This window comes from Protomyctophum parallelum (assembly GCF_964188405.1).
Source record: "Protomyctophum parallelum genome assembly, chromosome: 17".
NCBI classification, from domain to species: Eukaryota; Metazoa; Chordata; class Actinopteri; order Myctophiformes; family Myctophidae; genus Protomyctophum; species Protomyctophum parallelum.
In genome coordinates this window covers 34,139,667-34,166,621 of record NC_139719.1, presented here as the reverse complement: position 1 = coordinate 34,166,621, position 26,955 = coordinate 34,139,667, and the positions used below count along the sequence as shown (strand labels likewise).

At 42.7% G+C, this 26,955-nt stretch overlaps 1 protein-coding gene across 5 annotated transcripts in view; it reads left to right on the top strand.

Annotated features, from left to right (window-relative positions):
• trrap (transformation/transcription domain-associated protein) overlaps positions 1–26,955 on the top strand; it is a 133,735-nt gene that overhangs the window by 70,898 nt on the left and 35,882 nt on the right. For all 5 annotated transcript variants that reach the window (XM_083788056.1, XM_083788053.1, XM_083788055.1 and 2 more), the window contains exons 47-60: positions 699–898; positions 1,730–1,851; positions 10,338–10,551; positions 11,150–11,329; positions 11,695–11,841; positions 12,968–13,087; positions 15,225–15,512; positions 16,040–16,177; positions 16,469–16,581; positions 17,003–17,138; positions 19,529–19,720; positions 22,780–22,975; positions 25,255–25,373; positions 26,159–26,305. In XM_083788056.1, the coding sequence (XP_083644182.1) occupies positions 699–898; positions 1,730–1,851; positions 10,338–10,551; positions 11,150–11,329; positions 11,695–11,841; positions 12,968–13,087; positions 15,225–15,512; positions 16,040–16,177; positions 16,469–16,581; positions 17,003–17,138; positions 19,529–19,720; positions 22,780–22,975; positions 25,255–25,373; positions 26,159–26,305 (2,312 nt within the window). The remainder of the gene's footprint in view (positions 1–698; positions 899–1,729; positions 1,852–10,337; positions 10,552–11,149; positions 11,330–11,694; positions 11,842–12,967; positions 13,088–15,224; positions 15,513–16,039; positions 16,178–16,468; positions 16,582–17,002; positions 17,139–19,528; positions 19,721–22,779; positions 22,976–25,254; positions 25,374–26,158; positions 26,306–26,955) is intronic.

Sequence of the window (26,955 nt, the reverse complement as noted above, 5' to 3'; positions counted from 1 at the left end):
TAGCTGCAATTATAGCCACTAAGGCCACTAAGACCCACAAGATCCCGGTGTCCGACAATCTTTGTTTTATCCCACTCTTTACATCGTCTCATTACCTAAGTGGATTATCTGTGAGTTTTCAACCTTTTCATAGCAAGGTCCATTATTTATTCTGCATTTGAGCCACAGACCACCATTTGATGAGATTTAGCCTCTTAGATCGAAAACGAATATTTTTTATTTTTGTTATCGTTGGATAAAATCTTGCCCACAATATGCTGTATTGATGTGGTACCATAGGAGAGATAACAGGTAAACGTTGATCAAAGTAACAATTCCTCTACATTCTCTAATTGTGTAGGCTTCTTGTAAATTAAGTAATGCAGATGTTTAACAATAATTTTACTCTTGAGAGTGTAAATTTAAACGTGGCCATTTGGTTTATTTTTTTTTAAAGATATTTCTTTGGCTTTTTCTGCCTTTTATTGATAAATGAAAGTATACTGACAGGAGATGGGGGGGGGGAAGACACGTGGCAAAGGCCGTCGGGATCGGGAGTCGAACCCGCGGCACGCCGTCCGGCTGGCTCAGCAGCCTAGGGGCCCAGACGGTTAAGCTAACCGTCTGGGCCCCATTTGGTTTAATTAAAATGTAGTTCCCATCCATCCTGCTCCTAACATTCAGCCTTTGACCCTTTTTAAACCCCTGTGTGGCTGTAGTAACCAGTGAATTGGTGATGCTGAGCCTGGACCTGGTGAAGACGCGCCTGTCTGTGATGAGCATGGAAATGAGGAAGAACTTCATCCAGGTCATCCTCACCTCACTGATCGAGAAGTCACCAGACGCAAAGATCCTGCGTGCTGTTGTCAAGATCGTGGAGGAGTGGGTGAAAAATAACTCTCCCATGGCAGCAAACCAGGTGGGAGAAGGAACACGAGAGTAGAGTAGAATAGAAACGTTACGGGTATGACAGTTTTATTTAAAAAAAAAAAATTAAACCCTGTGAAATTCCCTTGAGTAAATGTATAATTACTGTTTAATTACTTGAATAAATGTACTTAGTTACTTTACACCACTGTTTAAGGGTAGCAGTGGATTTAATATGTCACACTGCAGCTTAAGAAAGCAGTAAAACTGCCGTAAATAAATTGCTTATTTATAGAAGGGTTGCCTTTATTTTGACAGTTTACTCGGTCTTAGAGATAAAGAGACATGTTTTAAATATCTGAGATATGCCTCATCTCTGTTAGTCTGGATACAAGAAAACTGACATTTTCTACAAGTTTATTTGTGTAGCACATTTAATAAGCAACAAGGCAATTCAAAGTGCTTTACTCAAAACATTATGCATTTAGACACAGCATTAAGAAACACATAATAAAATGACATTTTAATTAAATTAAATAAATAATACAAATAAGAGGATGAAATTTCAGTGCACAAAAACAGAGCAGACTGAGAGTTGAATTAAAACTGCAGTTTTCTGGGAGTTATGCGGTGCAGGAAAACGCGTTGGGACACTTTACAATTTTCACAGAATGTTCTCCCCAGAATAGGGACATGAGGGTTCATGTCGTTAAAATGGAGGAGGAGGGGAAATGGGATGTGGGTTTGAGATTGGTTGTGGTGACTAAAGTGTATCCAGGTGTGCCAGCCGTTCCTGAGAAATAAACTGATCATTGCAGCATCTTTTTGCACGTCTGCCACCCCTCTATCCCTCCCTCCTTTCACTCCACCCCCTTCCATCCAGATGCCTAACCTGCGTGAGAAGTCCATCCTGCTGGTAAAAATGATGACCTACATTGAGAAGCGCTTCCCGGATGACCTTGAGCTAAATGCCCAGTTCCTGGACCTCGTTAATTACGTCTACAGGTAAATTACCATCATTCATCACCACTGGGGCCACAAGATGCCACACGCACTCCCTGAACCCATCTCTCTGGGCACACGGCCGGGGAGCATGGTTGGAAATAAGGGGTCGAGAACGGGAGGAAACGCAATACAGGAGGAATGTTGAGAGGGGGGAGGTCAAGGGAACGGGTTAAAAACTCTAGGTTGGGAGGTTAAGTAACGAGGGCTTATGGAGAAAACAATCTTGGGCCAAAGTACAATGTCTCCTTTTATTTCCTAATACTTAAAGAGAGAGAGAGAGTACTTCAAATGTGAAAGACCGGTGCACAACAGCCAAGAGGTGAATGAACGTGAAACTAGATGTGAGTAGTGCACACAGGTACAGGAGGTCGGAGGAGGGGGGTGGAGGGGGCAGAGAAGGGTACAGGTGGTCAGAGAGGACAGTGAGGAGGAGGGCAGATGGCAGTGGAAGGGGAGAAGTGCCAGGGCTCTTCTATAAAGGTGAGCTCGGTGCCAAAAGCCCTCCCAGCTGCTGACAGCAATCCCCAATGGGGGGAGGACCCCCCCCCTCCCGACGCCTGCTATTCGTCACAGCAACATCTATAACTCTGTGACACACTCACTGCACACACCCGCTCAGACACCCACACACACACACACACACACACACACACACACACTCTTTTTCATCCATGCTCTAGTTCTTTCAAGCATACATCAGTGTCTGGAGTGTGCATACGCTCCGCAACAATTCACCACCTCTCTCACGCTCTGTGTCTCTTACTCTATCTCCAGTAATCACATTCTCACTCACAATGATACTAACGCGCATGCACACACAAACACACGCACACATGCGCACGCACGCAAACACACACACACACACACACACACACACACACACACACACACACATTACTGCATCTGTTCAGCTTAACAAACACAGACATATGCACCTTTAGTCAACTAAACATACCATTTTCCCTCCTGCGCCATCTGCTGATTTTGTTAAAATAACCATGATTGATATCTAATAAAGATAATGGAGTGACATACTGTATCAGCTGTACAACCGCAATATCTGAAAGGGAAAGCAGGTTGAATGTGTACCCATGTAAAGGTCCCTTCAGACAGGCAGAGATTTACGCACGCGTTGTTGTCAGGATCAACGACAGGTCAAGAGGGGCGCGACAACGCAAGCGTAAAAAAACAAAGCTAAACAGAATCCAGGTCTGGTGAGTCGCGGGCAAGCACAGGCACGGCAATTTCACGGGACCGCGCCCACGTGAATATGCTTGCGTTGTCGCCCCTCGATCTCTCCACGCGTACAGAAAAAAAACACAGGTCTCATTGAAAATGAACTATAGGCACGTTAAATCACTGCCCGTTTGAAAGGACCTTTAGTCTTGTCTTTGCCTGTCAATTATTTGAGATAATTGTAATAGTTTTTGCGCAATCGCCATCATTGTCATGATCATTACCATTTAAAAACATCTTTTAAAAATAGTGTAAATAGCAGATCTACAAGCTCAAATGTGTCATGACACGACGCATTTTGAGCTTGCAGGTCGGCTATTTCCTCTCGGCTAATTTTTTTTTTTTTTCACTTAATTTTTATTGAAGGAAAAAACATACACAACTGACAAGACAATACGGAAAGAAAAAAGACAAAAAGTAAAACGAAAAAAAAGGCTGCATTTCTCATATTACAAAAAAACTTTCAATGAAATCCAATTGCAATATCGCTAGGCTGAGAGAAGAAATTCCACTTTTCCCACTTTTTATAGAATTTATCCTCTTGTAGTCTAAGTATGAATGTTAGTTTTTCCATAGAATACAGTTCCTCAATAATGTCCATCCATTGATCTTTCGTTGGTGGGTCCTGCTGGCACCAGCGTCGTGTGATTGCTTTTTTACTTGCTGCTAAGAGGATCTTGATTAAATATTTATCATGTGTTAGAAACTCTTCAGGGATATTTCCCAACAGTAGAAAAGAAACAGATAGAGGTATCTCAAAACACAGAATGGTCTCCAAGGTGGAATGGATGTCCTGCCAGTATTTCTGAATTTTAGGACAAGACCAGAAAATATGAGCGTGGCCCGCTCCCTTGTGGCCACATTGTCTCCAGCAAGGCTGATCTGTTTTCAGTTGTCTCGATTTAATTTTGGGGGTAATAAAAAATCTCATTAGGTTCTTCCAACAGAATTCTCTCCACATTCTTGAATTGGTGGATGTAATTTGTGTATTGCACATGTTTGCCCATTCTTCTGATGTGATGGTAATCTCCAACTCTTTTTCCCAATTAGTTTTAATGTACTCTGTGGAGTTAACCCTAGCTGAAACCAGGGCATTATAAATACTGGATACTACTCTTTTGGACTCATGCTTATATGCCTGAATAAAAACCTGTATGAGATCGTTTGAGGCCACCGGCTCGGATGCTTTCACCTCCCCCATGAAGTACTCTCGTATTTGGAGGTATCTAAAAAAGTCCTTGTTATCTATGCACATACACATATCTTTCAATTGTTCAAAGTTCAATAACACATTGCCTTTCATGGCAGTACTGTAAGAGGAAAAACCATACCGAGCCCATCGCCTGAAAGTTTGATCATACACACCAGGCTTAAAATCTGGATCGTAAGCGGGCCACCTCAACACCCTGATTGTCCTCTCCATTTTGAACTGTTTCACGACTTTGAACCAAGTATTTAAAGTAAATATTGTGAATGGGTCTAAAATGTCATAGTATGACTTAGCCTGGTCTTTGTTCCCAATTAAAGACTGAATAGGGATGTTGATTGATCTAATTTCCAAAGCTTTCCATTTTGCCTCACATTTATCATCACACCAACATATTAAAGGTCTTAATTGTGACGCATAATAGTAATCCCTCAAATTTGGAAGGGATAGTCCCCCTCTTTCTTTAGGGAGTTGTAAAGTTTGGAATCTGATTCTCGGTTTTTTTCCGTTCCAGATAAATCTAGATATCATTTTGTCCCATTCACAAAACTGTTTGGCAGGCACCTCCACTGGTAGAGACTGAAAGAAATATAATATCCTAGGTATAACATTCATCTTGACTGCTTCTATTCTAGAACTTAAGTCCAAGGGTGACAGAGACCATCTCTCAATATCTTTTTTAATTTGTGTGATTATGGGTTGATAATTTGCTTCATAGAGTTTAGATAGGTCCTTAGTCAACCTTATTCCCAGATATTTAATTGATTTAGAGTTCCAATTGAAAGGGTAAAGCTCTTTTGTTTCCTTTGAGGGCTTGTAATTATAAGAGAGTATCTGAGTTTTATCCACATTGAGTTCATAGCCTGAGAACCGACCATACATTTCCAAGGAGCTCATTAATTTGGGGAGGCATCTATCCGGATTTTTTAAATAAATTAACAAATCATCTGCATATAAAGCCAGCTTCTGCTCCTCATCATTTATAGGGATTCCTTGTATTTGAGGGTCTTCTCTGATTGCCTGGGCCAGGGGTTCTATAAAAATGGCGAACAGTCCTGGACTGCAGACGCAGCCTTGACGGACGCCACGTGACAGAGTGAATTGGTTCGATAGGTGTCCATTTATTTTAACTCTTGCTGTGGGTTTTGTGTACAAAGTTTTGAAGCACTTAATTGATTCTTCAGTAAAGCCAAATTTTTTAAGTATCAGGAACAGGAAGTCCCACGAAACAGTGTCGTATGCTTTAAAAGCATCGAGGCTTACTAAAATAGAGCTTATTTTATGTTGTTTTATGTGGTTCATGACATGTAAAGTCCGCCTTATATTGTCTTGTGTTTGGCGGCCACGTATGAAGCCAGTCTGGCAAGTTTCGATGATCTCGGACAGAAAGGTGTTCATGCGTTGGGCCATGATTGAGGCATATAATTTATAATCAACATTCAGAATAGATATTGGCCTATATGAGCCACATAGGGCCTTATCTTTGCCCTCCTTAGGAATCACTGTTATAATTGCTTCGCTCCATGAGGGAGGGATTACTCCCTCCTTAAGAGTAAAATTAAAAGATGTCAGGAGTAAAGGCAAGATCTCAATACGAAAGGTTTTAAACCATTCTGCTGGTAGGCCATCACTGCCTGGAGATTTATTTGTTTTGAGATTAGAAATTGCCTTATCTATTTCCTCTATTGTTATTTTGGCAGTCATGATTTTGTTTTCGCCTTCTCCAATACAGGGGAGGTCTAAGGAATCCAGGAAAGATGTTGCTGCTTCCTTATTCACTTGAAATGGTTGCGTATACAGATTTTTATAATATGTCTCAAAGGCTCCCTCGATATCATCCAGATTACTATAAGTTTCTCCTGTTTGAGGATCTTTAATTTTATGGATTGCGTTATGAGTCTGTTGTTTACGTAGCCGCCTGGCCAATATTTTCGTAGCCTTTGGGCCTGATTCATAAAAAGTTTGTTTAATAAATCTGCATTTTTTCTCATAGTCATTCTTATAAACATCGTCAATTTCCTTTCTAATACCCTTAATCTGATGTAGTAACTGATTATCTTGCTTGTCCTTATGTTGTTGTTCCAATTGTTTTAATTTTGTGGTTAATTGTTGATGTTTGTAATCCTTTGCCTTCTTCAAAGTTGAAGCAATGGCAATCATCTTTCCTCTAAGTACTGCTTTAGCAGCATCCCATAGCATCACTGGGTTCACCTCACCATTATCATTGTCCTGTATATAAGTTTTAATATCGGATTTGATGCTCTCCGTGAGTAATTTGTTATTTAGAATACCTGTATTGAGTCTCCATAGCGTATTTCTTGGTCTGCTGTCCAGATGTAAAGTCAAATAAACAGCAGCATGGTCAGATATATCAGTTGAACCCAATGAGCAATCTCTTATTCTATGTCTGTCACCCTTGAACATGAAAATATAGTCAATTCTCCTGTGTACAGAATGAGGCACTGAAAAGTGTGTGTAGTCTCTCTCGGACGGATGGAATTCTCGCCACACATCAAACATACCTGATTCCTCCAGTAGAGCATTTATTGTTCTTGTTTGTGGAGATGTAGTTACCGTTTTATTTGTTGTGTCCAATTTACTAAGTATATTATTTGCATCTGTTGCACAAATCAATATTCCTTCTGACTCTGTTATTATCAAATCGAAAATATGTTTAAAAAAAAGCTTATTACTCCCTGGAGGGGCATAGATATTCAGTAAAGTTACTACACAGCCCTCAAGTTTACATTTCACCATGACATATCGTCCTTCTTTGTCATTATATTCTTTAATAATTTCTACATTTAAAGAGTTTGGGATTAATACAGCCACACCACGCCTATTTTCCGATTTAAAAGAGCTGTAGAAAGTATTTCTAAACCCAAACTTTTTCAGTTTCTCATGTTCCGTCCGAGAGAGATGTGTTTCCTGTAAAAATATTATTTGTGCCTTTTCACGTTTCATCTTACTGATGACTTTGCTCCGTTTAACTGGATTATTCAGCCCGTTTACATTGAGGGATATCACCTTAAAATTTCTATTAGCCATTGTACATTGTTTTCACAGTAATAATGATGTATACAGCCCACAAAAAACACATAAAAGCAACAAAAAAACCATATAGAAAAACACATAAAACACGACGCGCCAGGTGGCTTCCAAGAAAGGAAAAGAGCTCTTGCCACCTCATGTTGTATCCCGATGGGAGGGTGGGGGGGAAAAAACTACACACAAAGTGAAGGCCCCCGCTGTATGTGGAAAAAAAACTAAGCTAAAATCCACACAAGCTGTGTCCACTATGACATGCCTGCTCAAAACTCCTTCGGTATATATATGATCTACAGGAGTCAGTTTAAATCTGACGAGAAAAATAATGATTAAATATACGGGAAAAAAGGCCACGGAAAAAATTATAAAAAATACAATGACCACATCCAATGATCCAGATATGAGACGATATACTATGCCTAGATAATCCTTTGCATTCCAGCACTTAACTCCAATTATTGGTCACTCATTTCACGAGTGGACAGAAACAGAATATATAGGCTAAAAGAAAAAAAGTTCTGACCGAGTTCAGACAAGACTGTTCCGTAAATGTCTCTATGCTCCCAACAGCTTATTCAACGGTGCGTTAATCAAATGGTTTATCATCCGCCGCGCGTGCAAGCCACGCGTAATTGAAAACAATTAGGTGTGGTAAGACAAAAAAGGGAGAAAACCGTAAAGAAAATAAAAAAGCCTATATACATACACAGTACTCGTATATATACACATGCAATACACCCGCATGATTGCATATACATAACCAGGCCATACATACGAATATATATAGCCCATATATATACATACACTAAATAAAATGCCAAATCTTACGTCTACCTCTGTCAGCAATGGAAAATATAACCAATAAACTAAACCACTCAGTAAAACCTCTATGAAAATATTAAAGAAAAGAGACTCAGCCCAAGGTCCCTCCTAGAAACTTTCTTCTCTTATTTAGTTTGGCCGGATTGGCCCCACTGGAAAGCTTTAAGTTTTTCTTTTGCTCGTTGAACTGCTTCGTTGCGGCCCGGCTTCCCCCCAGTGCGTTGCCACGGCATTCTCCGCTGTAGGCGAGCTGTCATCTCCTCTGCGGGGGAGCTGGCCACTGGTTGTCTCGGTTCCTCCACGGCGATTCCTCTCTTCACGAGCTCCTCCGTGGCTTCTTTTGCGCTGCCGTATGTGCGTTTGCCTTCGACCCATTTGATGCAAATCATGGCGCCCGGTGATTGGAACTTTATTCCCTTTTTCAGCAAAGCCGCTTTGATTCCGCGATATTCACGTCTCTTCTGCATCACCGCATTCGGGTAGTCATGGTCAAAATTAAGGCGTTTATCTGCGACTTCAATCTTCGTTTGCCATGCTTTCCTGAGGATCATCTCCTTGGTATTGAACTGAAGAAAGTTTATCACGATGGATCTCGGTGGGAACTCTGGACCTCGCTTTTGGGCTAGGGATCTGTGAGCCCTCTGAATCTGTAGGTCGGTGTCTGGTGGGAGGGAGAGTTCTGAAATCAGCAACTTGCCAATAAACTCCTGGACAGTACTGTCTTTTTCACTGTCCTCTACTACGTTATAGACACGCATGTTGTTCCTCCTTGATCTTCCTTCTAATTCAACCAGGGATTCTTGCAGAACTCGCTGTTGTTCCAGAGACCAGAGCAGAGCTTCTTTTACTTCGCCGTTCCACCTTTCCGACTCTTCGATGCGGGCCTCTGCCTCGGCGACTCTTGCGTCTTGCTTCTGGGCTTCTTTCGCGGTGTCCTCAAATCTCTTCGTTACATCTTGTCTGAGGTCTTTAAGGTCTGCCATCAGTTCTTTTTTTAAATCTTCTTTAAAAGAGGTTAGCTCACTGGTCAAGTCCTTTTTAAAGTCTCTTATTTCTTTGGTGATGTTTTCGAGGGCCTTCTGGAGTAAGTCACCTGTTGCTCCCTCGTTGCCAGCAGCGTGTCCTGCTTCGTCCATTTCGTTGAATTCGGTGGTTTTTTCCCGTATATTTTTCACTGTATGACTCCTTGTTTGTCTCCTCTCGTTCATTCCAAAAAAAAAATTGTAATTAAAACATTTAAATTCGATTTAGAGAGATTTATGCATTTTACCGGAGAGAGCTGAAAAGTCAAGCGGCCATGTGTTTAGCCACTCCTACCGGAAGTCATCTCGGCTAATTTTTTAAAGCATAAAAGTAATACAATTGTATGTTTGTCATATCTGCCTTGTGCAACTTTTGTTTGCGAAGCCTAAAAGCCAAAAAATAAATACAATTTGTAGTTGTATTGTACACAATTGAATTGTTAATTGCAATTATTCATATGACAAGTAATCCGTAATAAATGTTATAATCGTGACAGCCCTATGGCTCTCACACTTTCTCTTTCCCACAGTTACCCAATGACATTCACAGTTCTCTCCCTCCCTCCCTCCCCCCTTCCTTATGCTATGTGAATGGCCCCTGTGGGGCCTATTAACGGCGGAGTTGCGCTGACCTGGGGGATGATGACATTGGTTATTAAGGTGTTTAATGTGCGGTTGTTAGTGTTTTACTGTCCCCACAGTCTTATCCCCATCAAAGTCACTTAACCCCCCTCCTCCCCCCCTGCTGTAACTGCTACCTCGCCTTGCTTCACTGACCTTGACCGGCCCATCACACCGTCACATGTGTACAATATGTGATGGAATTGTAACACCTATAGCAATGTGTGATTTCTCCGTGTTGCCAAGATGTGACACTTTGTCTTTTGTCTGTGTAAAAACGACATGTGGGATATGGGTTTGATCGTTTATTTGCACATAAAATAAGATTACCTGTCTTTTAAAAACGCAGTGATGAAATGGTAGCATAAAAGGATGAGAAACTAATTAATAATTTGCTTGTCTGAGATTGAAAAAATAAATACCATGGGGGGTTGTGAAAATATCTGAAAGCACAGAAAAAAAATGACCCAAACGTTTGAAATGGGGGTTGCAGAATCTATAAAGCGTAAATGAAATTCTTTCCGTTTCAGGGACGAGAGCCTCTCAGGAAGTGACATCACGTCCAAGCTGGAGCCAGCCTTCCTGTCGGGGCTTCGCTGTGCTCAACCGCTGATCAGAGCCAAGTTCTTTGAGGTGTTCGATTCCTCCATGAAGCGGCGTGTCTACGAGAGGCTGCTATACATCTGTTGCTCACAGAACTGGGAGGCCATGGGAAGCCACTTCTGGATCAAACAGTGCATAGAGGTATAGTTCATATAGGAGGGAGAGAAGAAGTAGAGCATGACCAATTTTCAGATTGGACTAAATAAAATAAAATTCACACACAAATACATAATCGAGCCTTAACCCTATTCAGATCTTTTCCAAAATAGCCGACCTACCTGTCGCAACCCGTTGTGAGTTTGTTGATCAGCTATTTACTATTTTTGAAAACATTTGCCTATAATGACATGCCCAAAATAGCCAAAATGGAAGAAAAAAAACAAGTCAAATGATGACAGTCAGGCTCTAGAAGATAGTGCTCTTGGAATTCACATGAACTATGCTCGTAGCGGAAGGTGGAGGTGCTTTTATTGGAGGACGTGGGGGTCAGTTCATGCAGCATGATGAAAGGCATGTGAAGTTTTAAAATGTTTTAAAATGGAACGTGTTCAAAATTCCACAGTAATGAGGGCATTTTTTGTGCCTAGAGTTATCTATCTTTTTAGTCCTTTTCAGAAATAATTAAGTCTTGACTTTTATTCTGCATTATAAAAGAAAGGTTTGTTCATTCTTTGTGTCATCTTTGTCTTGGCTATTAACTTGCCTCTTACCTCAGTTGACTTATTCTGTGTCTCACTAGCTACTGCTGGCAGTGTGCGAACGCAACACCATTATTGGCACCAGCTGCCAGGGGTCCATGCTGCCGTCCATCACCAATGTCATCAACCTGGCTGACAGCCACGACCGCGCCGCATTTGCCATGGCAACGCACGTCAAGCAGGAGCCGCGTGAGCGGGAGAACAGCGAGACCAAAGAAGAGGTGGGTGGAAGCAGAATGGGCGCACACACACACACACACACACACGAGGACACATGGACCAGCATGCATTGGAAGAAATGTGCCTTCTCACATAAATGAGCATGTCGTCCCACTATGAGTGCTCGTCCACGCCACGGTCTTCCAGTGAAGACGGAAGATGAGTTCTCTCATGGCTAATGGTTCTCTCATATCCCCCATGACGTCAGTTTTCTGCCCTGTTCTTCCCACCTCCCCAATACCGTTGAAAGCATATTTCATTCATGTAGAGTGCATTTCTTCTAAAACTAATATGGAAACACAGGGAAAATGATAAAGCTGTAATAATGGAGAATATGTTTTCTGACTTTTTCCCTCCCCTCTGCCAGGACGTGGAGATTGACATAGAGTTGGCGCCAGGTGACCAGACGGCCATCCCCAAGACCAAGGAGCAGGCAGAGAGGGACGCCGGCAACCAGCTGCACATGCTCACCAACCGCCATGACAAGTTCCTGGACTCACTGAGGGAGGTCAAGGTATGCCAGGGCATCATAGAATCAGCAGCTGCCTGACACCCCTTCATTCAACACAACATGCTTTGTGTTGAATGTTTCTCTTTAACAAGCATACAAGAGTAAATATCTTTGGTTAAGTTTCCCAACATAAATAAAATAAAATAAAATTACAATAAAATAAAATTACAGTAGTAACAATGGTAATTTAAAAATGTAATACAATATGTAATACAATATAATATAATACAATATCAACTTCACAATTGTAAGGTGCATGGGTCCTACTCCTACCTCATGTGTATGTGCATGTATCTTATCTCATAGTGTCTGTTCCCATCTGTGTGGGATGTGTTTAAAATTATAACTTTGTGGTGTATAGGTTTCGACTTTATATACAATATATATATATAATATTATTATTATTGCCTGCTTGTGTGTGGTTGTGCATTCACAGCTGCCTCTGAGTGTGCATGTTAGAGGGCAGACAGCCAACAGCCCATTGTTCATAAGCCTGGTCGCCTGGTGGAAAAAGCTGTCCCAGCTGTCTCCACATTCCCCACACACCGTCTTCTGCTCCTATGTTTATTCTACTTTTACAGTTCTATCCAGCTCTTTTCTCATTTTTGGCAGCCTACATTGGGTTGTTAGTCCAACGTTGTTGAGAAAACGCTTGCTCAACATTTGTGTCCATGTGCATTATTATTTCCCAATTGATTAGATTGGTTCAGGCTTGTATGACTATGTTTTGTAAACATAAATGAAAATAAAAGTGGAACAGCCCTTCTGGAAAATTGGACTAGTGGTGCCAATAGAGGGAAAAACTAAATCAGTTGGATTCATACTAGAATCCTATTAGATAGCTTGAGGTATGATAATGGGGGGAATGTACTCAACAAGCTTCTTTAGAAGAAAGAAAGTTGGGGCTAAGCATGGGGCTAGAGGAAAGGCCACAGGGTCACCAAAATCTGAGATAAATTGGCACATCAGGGCTAATCTCAATGAAGCAAGTTTTGGACAAAACTTTGCGTCATAAATATCCCTCATATTTCTCATCTGTACCATACAATCCCATAAAAATGGTTTAACTATCTCCGGTCAAGTTTACCATTATTGAGCATCAGTGTTTTCCTTTTTTTTCCTTGGACAGACGGGGGCACTCCTCAATGCCCTGGTACAGCTGTGTCACATCTCTACACCTCTGGCAGAGAGGACCTGGGTACAACTCTTCCCTCGTCTCTGGAAGATCCTGTCTGACCGACAGCAGCATGTGAGTATACTAACAAACCGGGTTCACCTCGGGAGAGTGTCAAAAAAGGGGCAACCCAATAGCCGAATGGTTAGGACGTATTTAACATGGGCGCAAAATGCCTCTTCAGCATGTCCCTATTTTCTATGTATGATTCCCCTACACTCTGTCTCCATTTCCTGTCTCTCTTTGTCGCTATTGAAATAAAGCGGAAATGCCAAGGAAAAAAAATATATAATAAAACAAACAAAGAATGGAGCAAAAATGGACAGGTCTACTTTGTTTTTCCGTTTCCTGGAGAAGGTATAGCTTACCTGGGGATCTACTGACAGAAGGTCACCAGGACACGGGCAGGTCAGACAGCAGTGCCCAATGTGACTCATCTCTGGTCCCTGTCTTCATCAGTCATCCAAACCGACCATTACGCTTCCATGACACGGGGCATTGGCCCTGGACTGACCTGGCCGGTCTCAGTACACACATGCGCGTGCACGCACACACACATTCACTAGCATGAATGAATACACATTTGTCTTACAGGACTTTGCAGACAGCAGCTCTGCTAATACACTGAGCATGTGCACACACACACACACACACACACACACACACACAAACACATACATTCTATTTCCAGCTTTGTGCTTCTGATATTTTTCAGACATTTATTCGGCATCTATATCTGACATACAGTACACATACTGTATGCATACACTTCCTTTCTCATGTATCTTATCCCTGGTGCAAGAAAGAAGACTGTAACTCTGACCTTGGCAATCCCTTTTCCATCTGAAAAATGCGCAATTCCACTTAATGATGACAGATTAATTTATGTTAAATACTGAAGACTACTGAAAGAAGTTAACAAGTTTAACGAATCAGATGCCAGGATTATTTAGAGGCACGCAAGAAAAGGCCCTGATTTGAAGTTTTTCTGTCATTAAAAAAATGTACCGGAAATAGGAAAATATGGTGTCTTAATTACAAAGTTTTCACACTGCGACAGGCTCTGAGTCACGAGTGTGTCACGCGCGTTAATTCCCCAATACATATCTGACCCTATGGCATTTCAGGACACGGCTGCAGGAAATCAATTTATGGAGTAAATAGAGTGATTACAGTTTAGCTTGGGTCGCTATGTGGGCAGGCTGATAATTCCATGGGAAAGCAAGACAGGATGGGATTTTTTCCCCCCATTAGCTCGGCATTGGTTGACACACAGGCCTCGCTCACCGCCCACCAAATTAAAGCAAATTAGTTTACTGCTGCTCATGCTAATATAGAGCAGCAGAAACGATATTCATCACAGTCGGCGTCGTTTTATTCCTGTGTGTCACAGTGCCAGTCATTCAACATTGCACAAATGCGACCACAGATGCCTGCTATTTCTCCCTCTTCCGTCTCTTTTCTCTTATTTGCACGAGCCTCGCATGTTTCCCCCTAACCTGCTGTCCCTGTGCATCTTCTCAGCTCTCCCCTTTCCTGGAATAAGGCATTGTGTTGCATCCCTTGAATGAAACATCAATACACTGCAGTTAAAGTTAAGCTGGGTGGTTGATGATACCACGGTAGCCATTGCAGAAGTTGCCCTTCATGCATTTATAATGCATCTTAGGTCCCTTAATGCCTCAATCAGTTATCCTTATTAAATAGTGTACAACCAAACAAAATTTCAAAAAACATAACACAGGAATGTACACACCCAAACTACGTGCAAAATTACGACTGCGACCACAACCTCCCATATCCCCACTAAGGTGAAAAATGCATGCCAGGGACCACATACTGTAACTGTATAAATAACTGTCCCCGTCCACCCATTGGTTAGTGCTACTGTGGGTTCTTACCAACACCATTCTTTAGACAGTTTTGTAATCAAATCATTATGCATTTAAACCAAAGTCCTTTATAACTTTGCACCATTGCACCAGCTCTCTCTGTACTGGCGTTCTCTCTGGCATTGTGTGTATATACTGTAGCTAACCCCCATTTCCACATGTATATTCAGGTGTCTGAAAAGAGATCAAAATGTTCTGTCGATCTCAACTGCTTCCTCTTGGGTATATAGAAAAACTGCAGTATTATATTCAGCAAGCCTGCAGTGAAAAGAGAGACCGCTCTATAGACTATATCTGTACCTCTCCTCCTCTGATACCAGGCTCTGTCGGGGGAAATGAGCCCGTTCCTGTGCAGTGGCAGCCACCAGGCCCAGCGGGACTGCCAGCCCAGTGCCCTTAACTGCTTTGTGGAGGCCATGTCCCAGTGTGTGCCTCCCATTCCCATCCGGCCTTGCGTGCTCAAGTACCTGGGGAAGACTCACAACCTGTGGCTGCGCTCAACACTCATGCTGGAACAGCAGGCCTTTGAGAAGGGCCTGAGCTTGCACAGCAAGCCCAAGCAGAGCACCGAATTCTATGAGCAGGAGAGCATCACGCCACCACAGCAGGTGAGGGATGGAGGTGAACGGGGGTGATGGTAGTTTGAAGCTAAAGCATAAAGTCCTGGATTTAGTTTTGTTTCGAATACTCAGAGGTTAGAGGTCTCTCCAGGCACTTGCTAACACACAGGTTAGTGGTGTTTCCTCTTGCTATCTACAGTATATACCAAAATTCAGCGTCAGTCCCATACATGTATACATGTTGTCTCTCTCCCACACAAACATTAGTGATGTACGCATCTTTTTTTGTTTGCTTTTTCATGAGAAATAGTCAGTCCTGAACTGACAAAAACCTTAGTCTACTTATTTGGTAGCTTGGTGAAGGAAAATGCCTCAGCACTGGAGCTTCTGAGACTGCACTCTGCTGCATCATCAGTCTATTGTGTGTCAGTATTTTGAGAAATAAATGCAAAGGATATACAGCAGTTGTAAATGTATAAAACAGATGTCACACGGCACTAGGCGTGTTTCAATGGGGGATTCTAAATACTTGTCCTGTTTCAGGAGATTCTAATACTGTTTTACTGTTCTAATAGGAGATATTGGACTCTCTGGCAGAGCTGTACTCCCTGCTGCAGGAAGAGGACATGTGGGCAGGCCTTTGGCAGAAGAGGTGCAAGTTCCCAGAGACAGCCACAGCCATCGCCTATGAACAGCATGGCTTCTTTGAGCAGGTGAGAGTTCACTTCAAGCAGACATCATAGAAAATTCTAACTGTCTCTGCTTGTGTCTTTGTTATTAACAGATGGATGGCGTTTTAGAGAACTTCCAGTTTCCTGTTGGGGAAAAAAAAGAAAAAAGAATCTGGATGAATTGTAAAATAGAAAGGACTTGAAGAATAAACGTATTTCTCGTCCATGTCAAATTTTCCAAGGGGATCTCTTCCCATAATAAACTCAAACCGAGTCAGCCATGCAGCTCTCTTACTCCAAATTCCTCTCTCCTTCCGTCCTTCCATTCTTCAGGCCCAGGAGAGCTACGAGAGGGCCATGGAGAAAGCCAGGAAGGACCATGAGAGGAGTAACGCCTCTCCAGCCATCTTCCCTGAATACCAGCTCTGGGAGGACCACTGGATACGGTAACCAAGGCCTCTTATCTCAACAGTGTACTGTTGAGTAAGAAATTATATTATGCATGTAATGTGCATGTCATCACCTGTACACCAGATTTAGAGGAATTTTCTAAATATGAAAAAATAGAGAATATATATATTTTTTGAATTCTCAAGGGAGCACGTTTTGTCGTCCGTGGCATCCGGTCCATAATTGGCAATTAGACGTCTTGTCGTTTATGGCTCTTTTAATGATTATATCTGGTTTCAGTATTTATTTATGATTATTTTTGCAGTCAGTTTGTATTGGTGGTGGAGAGGGGGGCGGGGGTTGCGAGACATGGCCAAAGCATTTCCGGGGGTCCCCAGCCAAAAAGGTCGGAACGCACCGTGGTGGAAATTGGTGGAGAGAAAGTGCCATCTGTTAACAATCTCTTCTCGCATTCAGCTGTTCTAAGGAGCTGAACCAGTGGGAGCCACTGACGGAGTACGGCCAGTCTAAAGGCCATTCCAACCCTTACCTGGTTCTGGAGTGTGCCTGGAGGGTCTCCAATTGGGCTGCCATGAAGGAGGCTCTTGTACAGGTGAGTGAGGGAGAGTGATCCACTGCTATGCTGAGTGACCGCTTATCCGTAGTCGGGTCGCTGGGGCAACAGCTCCATCAGAGTGCTCCAGACTTCCCTCTCCAGAGTAACATTAGTTACTTCCTCCTGGGGGATCCCAAGACGTTCCAAGGCCAGTGAGTCGATGTGTTTCCTCCAACTGTGCCTTTGTCTGCCCCGGGGTCTCCTCCCAGTGGGACGTGCGTCGAGGACCTCCCTAGGGAGACGCCCGAGAGGCATCCTAACCAGATGCCCGAGAGGCATCCTAACCAGATGCCCGAACCACCTAAGCTGGCTCCTTACCAGGCGAAGGAGCAGCGGTTCTACTCAGAGTCTCTCTCGTGTGACTGAACTTCTCACCCTATCTCTAAGGGAGAGGCCAGCCACCCGTCGAAGAAAACTAATTTTGGTCGCTTGTATTCGCGACCTTATTCTTTCGGTCATGACCCACACTTCATGACCATAGGTGAGAGTAGGAACGAAGATTGCTCAGTAGACAGAGAGCTTTGCCTTCTGGCTCAACTCTCTTTTCGTCACAACAGTGCGGTACAGCGACTGCAATACCGCCCCTGCCGCTCTGAATCTCCGGCTGATCTCCTTCTCCGTCCTCCCCTCACTCGTGAACAAGACCCCGAGATACTTGAACGAGATACTTGAACTCACACACATACACACACACACCTCCAGACTGAAACTATATTGGCTTTTTGAGATTCTGTTGCTGGTTTGCAGTACAGTTCTGTGTATATGTGCCCTAGTCTTCGTGAAGTATAGCAACCTGATATTGCGGGGCATCAGGCGGGCGAGTGAACAGGCCATAAAGCTGTAGAAATGCATTGCAGGTGTTTGGGCGACGAATTTATTGACCTCATGTTTCCTAAAACAAAGTGTAGGCGTGGTGGCGAGAGTGTGATAGTACCTGACACATAACAAATACTCCCCTGCTCTGCTCTTTCAAGGAGACTTGGAACCAATCCATTGAGGCACTCCGTCCTAAGGTGACACCTAATTAAATTGTCTGGACGGCAATAGCAGCCCTGCACTACCTCTCCCCCAACCACCTTCTTTCATTCATTTATTCATTTCGCTTTTGTTCCTGCCCTTATTCCTTCCTTCCTTTGGTCATTTGTTTGTTCCTTTTCCCCTTTCTGTCCACTGTACCAGTTTCTTGATTTTTTTTTCATTTCTCTCTGCTTTTCCCAATACATAGCCCAACCCCTTATTCAACTGTGGCTCCAGTTTTACCAGCTAATATTTACAGCAGCTGCCTGCATGAATAATTACCCCAGCATCTGCCTCGGGATGATTGGTTTTATGGGAGTGGCAGAGAAGAGAGGAGAGAGTCATTTCACCAGTCTGCTCACCATTCGCCTGTCTGTGAGGCTCGAATCCAAATGTCCCCTTGCTTTCAATTAAGCCAGCTCCTTGATAAGGGCAGCCCTGTCTGTGGGATATTCATCATGTGTCACCGCTGATAAGTGCATGTTGACCGATTGCTGTAATTTTCTCCTCTGTCGGAAAAGAAAGCTTGTGCACGCGTGTACACACACACACACGCACACACACACGCGCGCACACACACACACACACACACACACACACACACACACACACACACACACACACACACACAGGGAGAGAGAGAGTATTCCTTTTGTGTTTACTACTAATGTGCCTTTTGTTTTTGTCACTCAATCTGTTTCTCTGAGTCAGTTGCTCACTTTGTAAACGCATGCACGTGCATGTGCATGCCACATGCACACACACACATCAATACACGGATAAAAGACCCCAGTGATCCACAGGTTTGACGTTTTGCGGGCACCCCAAGGCTATTGTTTGTGTAGCGGTTAATGCACTCAGCATTTTAATCAATAGCGGGTGACTTTTTCCTCTCCTCCACCCTCCATGTCAGGGCAGACAGGTTGATTAGTCATTAGCACAAAAGCCCTGCTGAAGCTGCTCACAAAATGAATAGGTAAAACAACTGCACCGTGCAAGTTCTCCCTCCCACCCTACTCCACAACTACTTCATTATGCAGGAAATTGTCATAGAAATTGTCCCCTCGGATGTTTTCATTTAATTAAACCCCGCTGATCTGAAAGTGCACTGTATTTTTTGCCTCACATCCTACAGAGTGCACTCCCAATGTCTTTTATTTTTCTTTTGTCAACTAAGGGCCTCAGGTTCCTGCCTTCATATTTTGTCTCAATTAGTGCTACAAAGTCATTTGGATCGTAGTCGTACTCAAGTCGTATGCCTCTTTTTCCCAGATGTTGGATGAGTCATTTTAGAGCGCCTAACCGCTCTGCTACTACATGTTTGAGTGTGTAATTTGTTTGCATTTTCTCACATCTGTCTGTGTTCCCAGGTGGAGCTGAGCTGTCCCAAAGAGATGGCGTGGAAGGTAAACATGCACCGTGGCTACCTGGCCATCTGCCATCCGGAGGAGCAGCAGCTCAACTTCATCGAGAGGCTGGTAGAGATGGCTTCTAGCCTGGCCATACGTGAGTGGAGGAGGCTGCCACACATTGTCTCCCATGTTCATACTCCGCTCCTTCAGGTAAGCGTTAAAGAACAAAACAAGAATACATAGTTTAGGTTAGGGATGGGTCCGATTAATCGATAATCGTTAATTGGACCTGAAATCGATTATTAAAATGAATAATCGATAATCGTTTTTTTTTAATGAAAATCTGTTGGAAAGGCAATATTGTCATCCATACAGGACAGGGCTATAGGCCTTCCAAAGTGTGCCTGGGTTGTGTCTGTGTAGCTGCATGTTTGGAGGATTTAGCAGGTGTTGGGAATTGACCTAATCAGGCCTAGGCTGGGGTTGCTAAGGTGATCAATTGGCTCAACACTGGTCCAGGGACCACCAGTGGGCCTTGAGGGGGTTCCAGGTGGTCCTCATCCAAAAGATGATGTTAGTAACACAATGGACCCATATTAACTCTCAAGAGTTAAAATTATTGTTAATCATCTACGTCAGGGGTCCCCAAATTTGTTTGGCTTATGTACCCCCTGGGGGGAAGACTTTTTTATTTGTAGGGTTCATAAAAAGAAAAAAATCTTAAAAAAAAAAAGAAAGTCCCCCCACCCCCAAACGATTAATCGTTAATATTGAATTATACAAATCGATTTTCATTTTGGACACATTTACACATCCCTAGTTTAGGTTAGGTACCGCGTCCGGCGGACGCGGTACCTAGATGTAGATATATAGATGTAGATGTATAGACATCTATATATAGATGTAGATCTACATCTACGCATGCCCTCGTAGATCTCAGCTGTTTTTCTGTAACAAAACTGATTACTTCTTTCTCAGAAGTACAGTTTCCACGTATGCAATGAGTCTTTGGAAATAACCAACGCTTCATAACCATGATGGTGTCAACACTGGAATCAAATGCACACAAAAAAACTGAGGTTTCATGAATGCCAAGACAACAGTCAGGGAAGGGAGAGCACTTCACATTGATAAGCTCTTCAAGAGTCACCCATCAAGAGATTCTTCATAAGAGGCCCCAACATTAACGTTGTAGAGTGACACTGATAACAGCTTTCATCTCTTTTTTGCTCTCTCTCCCCCCATTCTATGCAGTGGAGATTGTGGATCTCGTGATAGAAGATTACAAAATAGCCTCTTTGACTCCACTAAAGGGAATTACGATAGATGGGCAGCCAAGATCACCACTGTGTAAGAGCAAGTGAGGTGGGGATTTGGGAAACTGAGGAGAAGGAGAGAGGCAAAGAGATTGGGGTGATGTCATGAGAGAGAGTGAAAGTGAGTGCAGGAAGGTAGCAGAGAGACAGAACGCCAAAGAAGAGCGCCAAGAGAACGAGTAGATAGAGAAAAAAGGGGGAAAAAGAGAGAAAGTGTGGCTGGACAAAGAATGAGATGGAGAGAAACAGAGGGAGGGAATGTGGAGGAAAAATAGGGAGTTAGCGTAGAGTGGCTGTAATTACTTGCCTGCCATCAGATAGCATTTGATTAAATACCTGCAGCAGAATTACATTTGCATGATGAATGGGACAGTCTGAATGAAGGTTAGAAATGGGCCATCAGCTGATATTAACAGATAATTGTGAAAGATATTGTATTGCCTAATTTATTTATTTTGTTTTGGGACGATTTGATTCAGTGGCAGACTGGCAGTGGTGGCTGGGGGTCAGATCGTTTCAGAACGTTTATCTTCTCAAAACGGGTATTTGAATTGGGTGGCCACGTTCTTTATCGCTCATTCGTGATTCTGTGCATTTGTGTGTGCATGTGTCCTGGTATGCAATTATGCATGCACGTGTGTGTGTGTGTGTGTGTGTGTGTGTGTGTGTGTGTGTGTGTGTGTGCACTTGCATAGTGCAATTATTTACCCTAGCAGAGGAAAAACAAGCTATTTATTTCTCTGCCCAGTCAAGCGGTCTGTTGTAAATCTCCATTTCACACTCTATCTCACCACTCAACCCTGGGTGAGATTTATAAAATGAATCTCCCCTGGACTCCTCGCAAACACATGAGGGTTCAAATACCCCTTGAATCAAGCCATCACCAAATCCCAGCTCTCGCCGGTGACTGACGATCAATGGATTATCACCTGCGATATTGATCATGAGGCCCAGTATTAATATTGATTGATGGGTTGTTATAATGGAAAGATTGATTATGCGTTCACAAAGCAGCTTAGAGCCAATCGATGATGCCTTTTTCTCTCGCCCAGAATGGGAATTGAGGGACCTCACTTATCAATTTCCACACTTTTCCCATCTCAACGCTCCCTTCTCTTTTTCTTGCACCCAAAAGGAACTGATTAGCTATTGAAGTAATGTCATTTTTTTTCTCCTTTCTTTTTATGGGTCCTGTGCCACGAGGCCCCAAGCCATAATCTAGCTGTCCCTTAAGGCAAATAGCCGATAAGTCACTTTGATCCATCTAGTTTGTGCTGGCTATTTGGTCTGGCTAGTTTTATCCATCATGAACACTAAACCAGTCATGAGGGCAGTGGTTTCCAAAGGTTGCGGGAAGGCACACTGGTGTGCTGTGAGAAAAGTTGAGGTGTGCCTTGGGATTTGTGAAAACCACACATATATACTATATATTAAAAACTGATGGTTTTACATTTTTAATAAATTAATATATCAGCACTTTGTGTACACTGCTTTCCCAATACAAACTTTATACTTTATTTTAAACAATTTCAACAGTGGGTCTCTGTTTTAGGCATGACGTTATTGGTGACAATAATACTGTATATATTTTTCAATGTTGTTTTTTACAACTATTTTATAAATGGCTGATCTACAAATACACAACACGTCACATCATCATGAGCTTTATTGTAGCTCGGCTATTTTCACTGTTTTTGAAATATTTTGAAAGTATGAAATAGATATAGTGCCTTGTTTTGAATTGGGCACAAAGATTCTGAAAACCTATGGTCTAGGTCTAGGAGGATTGTGTTTCCCAGCACTCCCAGTAGCGGACACCTAATCAGAGCACTTCCCATACTGGAAATGTAGTTCCTTAAACTTAAAGTACATCATTTCTTTCATACCTTTGATGTATTTCTGGTACTACTTCCTTCTTGTTACTAAGAATCAAATGCATGTTCTTCTCCCCAGGCGGCGCAGCAGATTATAGAGCTCCAGGAGGCAGCTCAGATCAACGCTGGGCTGCAGCCAGCCAGCCTAGGCCGTAACACCAGCCTCCACGACATGAAGACGGTGGTTAAAACCTGGAGGAACCGGCTGCCCATCGTCTCCGACGACCTGTCACACTGGAGCAGCATCTTCATGTGGCGCCAGCACCATTACCAGGGTATGAGTATGTATGACACACGCACACACCGCACATGCATAGTTTGTATACACAAATTGAGGCTGTCCAAACGCACCCTTATAATTATTATTAAAGGGTTTACCAATAATATACAACTTGTGTAGCAAAAGAGATGCAAAGTGAGTAGTGACTAAGATCCATCTCTTGTGCAGGTACTCCAAACACTGCAGTGGTAAAAGGTTATTAGAACATTTGAAAATGTTTTAAATATTTATTGCAGAAATGGTTTAGGACAAACCTGAAATGTGTGTGAAAGAGTGTCTAGTGCTTGCTTGCATCGCCATTGGTCTCATAGGATCGATATTGGGTGTAAACTTATATAGCTTTCCTTTAGAACATTGAAGATGATGTACAGTACAATCTTGAACCAGATAATTGTACATATATCTCTCAAGCTAAGAGCGAATGTATTCTATTTTGATTGATCAACGATACTGTATATGCAACAAATAATATATATTAATTTAAAATGTTGAAGATAAAAAGTAAAAAAAACAAACAAGAATGACAAGCTGTTGTAGCGTCATTTTTCGATCGTTACGAACATTCTGTTGGTTCACTCACTGTATTTTGTTACGTCTTTCCTCTAGCTCCAGTTAGCTCATAACATTAGCTTCTGTTGCCACTCACTCCACGTTGCGGCGTTTTTTTTATGCCCGTCAGACTATGGGTTTTATGGGTATGTCTCCCATTGGCTTAGAAACAAGCAATCATAAAAAAGTGTCCATTGCGTGCAAATGTAGTCCAGGCGCTTTTCAAGCACCTGGCAAAATGAAAATCCACTGTGGTCCTGCCATGTTCTATAGGTTTTCACCTAGTGGTTTAGCTCTGTCATACTGAGCAGATTGATGCCTTTAATTCCTTCAGCGCCACCTGGTGGTCACCAGTTTAGGCTCTGCGTGCCAATTCTCCCATTATAAAAAAGAGAGGGCGTTTTAAAACAAATTTAAAAAATAAAATTGTAAAAAAAGAAATAAATACGGACAATACGTCTTTACGGGCATGGCATCCAGTGCATAGTTGAATTAGATATGGGATGACGTCCCTGGCACTTATGACCTTGCAGAAGTAACATTCTCCATCCTTTCCTTTCCTTGCTTTTCTTTCCTTCCTTTCTTCCTTCCTTCCTTCCTTCCCTATCACCTCCTTATTCACACACAAACTCACATGCAGACCACACATTCACGTACAGTATACTCTGATGCTTTTTTCTCCTCACTGAAACCAGCCACACATACATTTGTACGTATATGTATGCGGGCACACTCACACACAAACACACATTTCCACTCATCTCAGGATGGGGTCTTCTCTAAAAGGCCATGGCGTGCAGAACCCCCTCAGGGTCTCTGTACATTTCCAAATGTCAGCCCTCGAAAGCACTTTCTCCCACTGCAGGATATGGACACACACGCACAAACACACACACAACCCTACCTACCTACTTTACTTTGCTCATTGCTGCTCTCTCTACCGCGGTGACTTTGAAACCATTCAGAGAGGCAGCCCAGCGCAAAATATGATGTCTCAACAAGTCAGGGCTCATACCAGAATAAAGATGGAGCCACTTCTGCAGTAGAGCTCCGGTGTGAAAAAAAAAATCATTTATACTTGAAACAATTGAAGCTTAAGTAAAAGTAAAATGGAATTGCCTTCACAGAAATTCCCAGCCATGACACATTTAATGTTCAATATCTGTAAGGGTCCCCCGGTGGCCATGACCACTCAGCCTGTGTTTAATCATAGGATAAAGGTGAACGCTCTGAATAACTTTGTATTGATTGGCAGTGACCCTTCCCTCTGTGGGGAGGGACAAGTGAACTCAAACCATGCCAAGAAAATGCCCCCCCCCCCCTCTTGGTAAACATCATACATTAACTCGCCCGCTATTGAAGAATATGGTGAAGAATAACTCAACTGATCTGACCATATGACTTGTAGACCCTTGTCTATAGTTTTTACAACACTGAAAAACAAAACCTGACCTGTGCATCACGAATACGGTATATACTGTGTGAGCATGTGGGGAAGCAGTTTTAATTAAAAGCGTGAATAGGGAGTGGTACAATTGCAGACTTTTTGTATAGTTTCAGTATGAAAGAATGATGCCAGGGGCTCTATGTAACATCAGGATAATTTAGGGAAGCCATCTGTTCTACCTTTGTCTTTGGTGGGAAAATAACAGCAGTGTCTTGTGATTAGAAATTTTGAATTGGTAAAGATTACTTACTGTGTCTCTCCTCTTGAACTCCCAACAGCCATCGTATCGGCCTACGAAACTAATACGCAGCATGACCCTAACAACAACAATGCAATGCTTGGAGTCCACGCCTCTGCCTCGGCCATCATTCAGTACGGAAAGATAGGACGCAAACAGGTACAACTGCAATGATTGTCCACCATTTGATAGAGAAAAGTGAATAAACACACCTTGATTAACTACTTCATCAAAAAAGGCTAACATTAACATCATTTAATGTTAATGTTGTGTCTATCAAGTCTAAAGAAAATTTAAAATAGGGAAGCTAGGTTGAAAGTGACACATTTTTATGCTCAGGAGGAGTATACTCGTCCTTTCAAATAAGAACGCTTGGTTCTCAGAACAAGTATACTCGCTCTAAGGCATTTTATTACAATATAAGAAGGCCTCGCTCCAGTTGTTAGGCCTGGTTGCTAGGGCCCCTCCTGCACTGTTTGTGCGTGTGCACATCCATTAGCTTCTGTTTTAGCCACGATCTTTAGACGCTGTTTTCTCTGAAACTACGGCACTGTCTGTGGTGTTGATCAGATAGACGAGGTTCAGAGCTCATTTCTGATTTTACGGTGCATAGCTATTAGAATATTAACGTTTCTGGAGAAAGATGGACATCGGCGTTAACTCGCTAGCATTAGCATGTTTTGCTACATGCATTTAAGCTAGCGAAAAAATGTGCGTCATAGTAAGATCTGCCTGTATCTGCGCTACCACTTTTGGCCACAAGGTGGCACTCAAAGTGTTAAGAGAGGACTGATACGGTTCTGATATACTATATTATTCATAGCATTCAATGGTGGCCATTGTACAGTCTGAGACTCATCCATGCACGACTGCACGTATTTGCATTGCAAACATTTGTCAAAAATCACAGTTGACTAAAAAATTGTCTCCCCCTCCTCCCCAAGGGTTTGGTGAATGTAGCACTGGACATCCTAAGTCGAATCCACACCATCCCCACCGTGCCAATCGTGGATTGCTTCCAGAAGATCAGACAGCAGGTTAAATGTTATCTGCAGTTGGCTGGCGTCATGGGCAAGAATGAGTGCATGCAGGTAACTTTTATGTCATCTCTACATCTTTCCTTCTCTGTTTGACACAGAAGAGAAGCCTGAATGTAACCCGGACACTAAAAGCGCCCTATGTTGAAACGTCACTGGCTTACTCACTTGTCAGCCATTAGCCACAGTTGACGTTAATATGAGAAAGCAGGGGAGTGAGAAGGTGCAGATTTGTTGGAGTGTCTCTAGGTGACTGTCAGTAGCTGTGAGTCTTAGAAGAGAAGAGTGTAACTCAGGAGCACACTCAGTCTGCAGAGCATTCTGATTAATAGAAGCAGTCCAGCACACACCGCAAGAGTGCCAGGAGATGCTTTTCTCTCTCCTCTGTCTCTCTTCTCCCTGTCTCACTGACGTTCTGGCTTTTATCTATGTCTGCCTTCTTTGGTTCTGTCTCCCTCTGTCTCTTTCTTTCACTATCTCTTTGTTTGATCAGACATTCTTCTTTGCTCTTCTCTCTCATTCAACTGTTTCTCTTTCTCTCTCACTAACTCCCACCTTTACTTCTCTACACACAATGTTTGTCACCATGGTACATACAGTAGCCGAGTGGCGGATAGTAGTGACCACTTATCCTTTTGTTAAAAACACTTTTCTCCCTTTGTGTGAGCCACTTCATGGGCAGACTGACTATACTGAAGACGCTT